Source organism: Hippopotamus amphibius, chromosome 9 (genome assembly GCF_030028045.1).
Source record: "Hippopotamus amphibius kiboko isolate mHipAmp2 chromosome 9, mHipAmp2.hap2, whole genome shotgun sequence".
Classification (NCBI taxonomy): Eukaryota; Metazoa; Chordata; class Mammalia; order Artiodactyla; family Hippopotamidae; genus Hippopotamus; species Hippopotamus amphibius.
In genome coordinates this window covers 57851087-57857086 of record NC_080194.1, presented here as the reverse complement: position 1 = coordinate 57857086, position 6000 = coordinate 57851087, and the positions used below count along the sequence as shown (strand labels likewise).

The 6000-nt window shown below is 41.7% G+C and overlaps 1 protein-coding gene across 5 annotated transcripts in view; it reads left to right on the top strand.

Annotated features, from left to right (window-relative positions):
- Nucleotides 1-713: 713 nt before the first annotated feature.
- The window catches only part of CEP295 (centrosomal protein 295), a 42818-nt gene continuing 37531 nt past the window's right edge, over nucleotides 714-6000 (top strand). For 4 of the 5 annotated variants that reach the window (XM_057750238.1, XM_057750242.1, XM_057750240.1 and 1 more), the window contains exons 1-2: nucleotides 714-849; nucleotides 5351-5487. In XM_057750238.1, the coding sequence (XP_057606221.1) occupies nucleotides 714-849; nucleotides 5351-5487 (273 nt within the window). The remainder of the gene's footprint in view (nucleotides 850-5350; nucleotides 5488-6000) is intronic. The other variant, XM_057750239.1, reaches the window with a different exon arrangement.

Here is a 6000-nt window from a genome sequence, read left to right as displayed (position 1 = left end):
TATTGTACGAGCTGAAAGCTATCAGAAAATAACTGCAAAATCAACATTATCTATGAAACAAAAACAGACTCACAGATACAGAGAACAAAATAGTGGTCGCCAAGGTGTGGGGGGGTGGGTAGGGGAGGAAAGGAATGGGAATTTGTGATTAGCAGAGGCAAACTATTATATACAGGTTGCATAAACAAGGTCCTACTATCGAGCACATGTAACTTTATTCAACATCCTGAGACAAACCATAACGGGAAAGACTACGAAAAAGAATATATGTGAATAACTGAGTCACTCTGGTGTACAGAAGAAATTAACACAACACTATAAATCAACTATACATCAATAAAATGTTTTAAAAAGAAAACAACTGCAGCGTAACAGTACCACATGAATTCCGCAGTCAGTACACAAAAGGATGCATATCCCAAGGCATCTTCACGATAGCCCGTCAGACTAAAGTCACCCTCAAGGCTCTGGGTAAATACGTGCCCCTTTCTGGACCGCTGTCTTGCGACCTGCAACACGAGCACGTAAGCAGAGATGAAACGAAACTCCCGAAACCTGCTGGTGCGAGAAATAATGAGCCCTACGTAGGGCCGGCGCATGCGCGTGCGCGAGCGCCAGGGGCGGCTTTCTGGCCCGGAGGTCCCGGCGGCCCCCGGGGAGGCGGAACAAGGCGGGTTCCCGCGGTTCGGCCGCGCCATTGGCGGGCGGTTTGAATGACGGAAGTGACGGGAGCTCGGCGATGGCCGCCCCGCAGGCGCACAAACGGCTGTTGGGAGGCTGCTGAGCGGCGGCCGGAGGCGCCTTCTCTGTCTGAGCCGCGGTTCGGAAGTCAGGACTCCTGCTTTCCGGGTGAGTGACGGGCGCGCCGGCTCCCCCGCGGCTGCGGGCGTGCACGACTCCCCGAGGCCGGGAGCCGACAGTGTGTGCGGGGGGAAGGGGGTGCCGCGCGCGCAGCATGGGCCGCGGGCCCCGGCTGGGGTCGGGCATGTGGCCGAGAGGAGCGCCGGGGCAGGGGGCGCGCGCCTCGACCCAGACCCGCCTGCTTCGTGCGAGAGGCCGCTTCGGAGCCTCCGGCGCGGGTGGCTTTGCGCGTCCCCCCGGGCTCGGGTCTCGCGAGGTCCCTGAGCTTCCAAATCTGGGCGGTCGGAAGGGCCTTCGCGGTCGCTACTGCGAAAGCTTCTGGCTGCGTGCTGCCCCCAGATCACCCGCGGATGTTGCCTTAATCCTGGTCGCCGTGTAAGAGCACTGCCTGGAATCGTCTCATGCAGAAAGAGTGCTGTTTCTCGGTGTCCCTCACCTTTAATTTCTTAGGTATTAAGTCCTGCCACAAACCTGAGCTTTTAAAGCAGTGGGGAACGTTTGCGTCTTTAATATCGAGAAGGTATTTGGTAGTTTATATTCGTTAAGTCACATAATCATCAGAACAACCCCTTATATAATAGTTTTAAGGAGGAGAGACCAAAGTGACTTAAGTGTTTTTCTGCTTTAGGTGGTAGTGTTGGGCCTTGAACTCAAATCTTCTAAGTCTGGTATATGTGATAACGATGTGCCGGCTGCCATTTAATCCTCAGGACAAAGTCTTGCAGGATAAGTAGTATCAGTTCTATTATTTGTCAGCTACAGTACATAGAATTTGAAAATCCATATTGGTGTGAGTAAATACTAAAGTGAGGGAATGGGGGAAACTCTTGCTTACAGTAGGATTCCAGTTGGTAAGTGTAGAAGGAATAATGGAAATAGGAAATACCTCTTGACAAACACCACAGTAATTATTTCAGGCAGTCATCAGTGGATACTGAATTTAGTTGGTAAAAGTATGGTGAGGAACATGGTATTTATATAGCCTCAACTCTCTCTCCACCAAATACTTAAAAAGGAAAAGTAGTATCTACAGTGGAGAAACCTGTTAGACACCTCCTTAATCAAGTGATCAAAATTCACATCATGTTAAAATCATTTACCTCCTGGGTGTGATGCGCTGTGAAGGGTGCCTCATGCCTTCTGTGGTGATCTTGCCAAAGATGCATAACCTTAGTCTAAACACAAGAAGGGATTAAACACATCCAAATTGAGGGACAGTCTGCAAAATAACTGGCTGGCATCTTTTTAAAATGTCAAGATCTTGGGGGCAAAAAAAAAAAGACAAACTGAGGAACATCTCAGATTAGAGAGGAGTTGAAGGAGATGAAACAGCTTTGGCAGCCATTAGGATGTAATTCACAGACCCTCAGCGCCTGTGTTCTGAAATCTATTTGCATGAATGCCTTCTATGGACTGCTCCTAGTTAATGACCAGCTTGGTGTGGATGCGAAGTCAGGCCTGTTCCTAAGACACAAGGAATTTTGGCTTAAGGACCCTGCAGAAGTCTTGCTGAAGCTTCCTTAGACTGCATGGCAATCTGAGAGGCATCTATCCAACTTTCCCTCCCTCCTTCACTCAGTGTCCGATCTGCATGGAAGTCTGAAGTGCTCCCAGCTTTTACCAGCTCCCTTCCCATTTTCCCTCACACAGGATTTCCCCTGATAAAATCTTTGTGGGTTTCATCCCATCTTGGCATCTGCTTCTTGGAGGACCAAGAGTAACACAACAGTCAAAAGATATGTTTCCCTTGGCTTGAGTCTTGGCCCAGAAAATGGACATTAGTGGGATAATTGACAAAATTTGATTAAGATCTGTAGATTAGTTAAAAGTATTGTGCTAGTGTTAATTTCTTGGTTTTGGTCATTGTACTGTGGTTGACATTTAGAGAAGCTGGGAGTTCTAAGTCAAATTATTTCCAAATAAGTTTAAAAATTAAGAAAATGATATACAAGAGAAAACAGTTATTCTGTCACATCTTAGGAGGTAAAGATAACAAATGTATGTATGTTTTCATATAATCCTCTAGGAAATGAAATGGATGGATACTCGAAACACTGAGAAGTTAGTTTTTTTCTTTTTCATTGAGGTGTAACTCTCAGAATTAAATACACAAACCTAAGTGTACTGTTTGAGGAATCCTTACATATGTATACACCTGTTACACTTGTGTAAAACCATTGTATGAATTAAAATATGAAATATTTCCAGTACCCCAGCAGGCTTCTTTGTGCCCCCTCCTTCTCAGTAATCTCCCAGAAAGGTGACCGACCCTTATTTTAACCTCTTTCATCATGGATTGGCATTGTTTGTTTTTAAATTTCATGTAAATGGAATTTTATTTGTCTCTTTTTTGCTTTTTTCCCCTTGGTACTGTGTCTGTGGGATTTATCAGAAATTAGTTTTAATAGCTTGAATATGAGTCATTTTTCAGAGACTTTCAGACTAATAAAGATGCATTGTGAAAACCGAATTTAATCTTGCTCAATTTTTTCTTAATTCTTAGCTGTTTGTCAGTCACCACTCACAAAAAATACTGGCTTAAACAAAATTTTCCTTACTGCATATATTTTAGCATTTCAGAAAGTCAGGAGCCATATGGAGTAAGAAAACAAGAGTCTTCCCTTGGTACTGCCAGTAGATGTTGTCACTTAGCTCACTTTAAGAGGCCTTTGTTTCTTCTTCTCTGAAATAAGGAGAACAGTTGGCACTTTTCCAGAGCTGTGTGAGTACATTACCAAAGCCTTGTGGGTGTCAACCAAGTGGGATACATTGGAAAAGATTTTCACATGTAAGCAATTATTCCTTTTTTGGCATCAGATTGTAACAATGAGCACATATACCTAGGTAGCACTTTACATGAATTAACTCATTGATTGAGTCATTTATTCATTCAGTCAACACATTGAAGGACTTACAGGCAAGGCACTGTTTTGAGGCTATGCACATAAAACCATGAATAAGATCATTCCTGCCCTCATTGAGCTTACATTTTGATGGAGAATTCATTGAGAAAGTATTAGTTCCTATTAGATAACCCAAGATTCTTCTGGCCGTTATTTTTACACCTGAGTGAAAGCAGTATCTATCCATAGTGTGTGAAATACTGCCTGGTAGTTTTTCATTGTTATTATTTTAATTTGAATATTAAAAAAAAACAAAAAACTAGAGCCTCTGTCCTTTAATTGTTAGGAATCTAACTAGAAAGGGCAAGCTGTAATTAATGAAAAAAGAGAGGAAGGTGATACCAAGTCAGCATAAGTTTAGTCCCCACATGAATGTGAAGGTAGTATTCCTTATAGGTGGGCAGGTCCGGAATGAGTGGAGCAAAAATCACTGGAGGGCAGCTTCAGGGAGAAGTGGCGCCTAAGCCAACTTCAGAAAAGGAATTTCCTGGTGGTCCAGTGGTTAGGACTTCGCACTTCCATTGCAGGGGGCCTGGGATGGATCCCTGGTTGGGGAACTAAGATTCCACAAGCTGTTCAGGGTCCTCCGCTCTCCCCACCCCCCAAAAAATAATGGCTTCAGAAAGATTTAAGTATTCAGTTACCCTGTTTGCCTGCCTGGTCATTGAGGAGACCTGAGAAATATTGACTGGTCTAAGATGAAATCATGATCATGTACTGATGAAGTGTCTCATTTTTGGAAATGGCAGCAGTGGGAACAAGGAGATACAGAATCACCTGGCATGGGGGGAGGGGGTTCAAATTATAGAAACTATAGATTCTTAAATTCTTTCCTTTTCTCTCCACCAGACTTCCCCAAATTGGGGCATGTTATAATCCAGGGAGGAGACTGAGAACACCTGGGTGTAACAGCAATAGAAGACTAGATCTAGGAATCTAAACTCTTGGACTGATCCAAAAAACAGAATTGATCTAAAAGGAGTTTTTATAATGACTTTAGTTAAAAATCACACCACTGTAATTATTGAAGAGTTGTTTTACTGTAGAGGGGTTGATGTGATTCCATAAGATAACAGTGATACTTGGTGATCATGCTATATATTAACAGACTGGGAGTTGAACTTGGGGCCAGGAGCCCTTGCAGTTATATCAGTCTTGCTGGTTGTGAACAAGTTATCAAAGTTTTAGTGTTAAATTGTAATTGTGAAAACATTTGTTCTATGCTGACACATCTTTTAAAATCTTTGTGGTTTTTTTACATTTAAGCTAGATAAACTCTGGAAATCTCAATCAGGAGTAAGTCAGGTCCCAGATACTATAGGTAAACAATAATCTGCCATAGGTGAGGAAAAATGTTTTCAAGTAATTCTGATTTACTCACCGCTAAACTCCTTCCCACCCATGGGACCACCACCAATTAATTAATAATTGCTACTTGTAAATAAGTTGGGCTTAGTTTATCCAAATTATTTAATTTGCAGGTATCAGTACACAGCCCTTTAAATGTTAAAAGTATTAATGTGACTTAAAAAGTATTCTAATCTTTGCTGCCCTATTTTAATAGATATATATTTTTTAACATTCAGAACCTTCATATTTAAAGTACTACATGAAAATGAAAAGAAAAGCAGTGAATTCTGGCAAGCTGAGATTGAGTCCTAATGAGGAAGCCTTCGTTTTAAAGGAAGATTATGAAAGAAGACGAAAACTAAGATTGCTACAGGTAGGAGTTATTTGCAACATAGAATTAAATTCTTTGTCTTCCCCAAATTAGTATATTTTACATTAGAGTGTTCTAAGTAAAACATCCCATTTAAAAATCTTTTCTGGCTGTACAAGAGCCCTGACTCTTGCATATTAACTAGTTTTGGAACATTTGGAAAGTATGCTGAACAAATTGAGGAAGAGTTTGAGGATAAGGCTTATTTGACTCAGTTATTAGAAAATAGTTCATTTTTGAGATTATTAACTATTTAGCAATATTTTTTCTTTTTTTTCTACGTATGTGTGAGTGTGTATGTGTGTGTATATATATATATGCAGTATTTATTTCCCAAGATCTTTCCCCAAATAAATTCACAAAATACATCATCTGATATAAAGGCCAAAAAACCCCCACAAAACCCTAGACAAAAAAAACCCCTGTGAATCATAAGCAAACCCCCCTACCCCATTGCTGAAAATAAGTCTTTAAAATCATATGTAATTGATGAAGGTTAGAGCAAGAATATTAGGA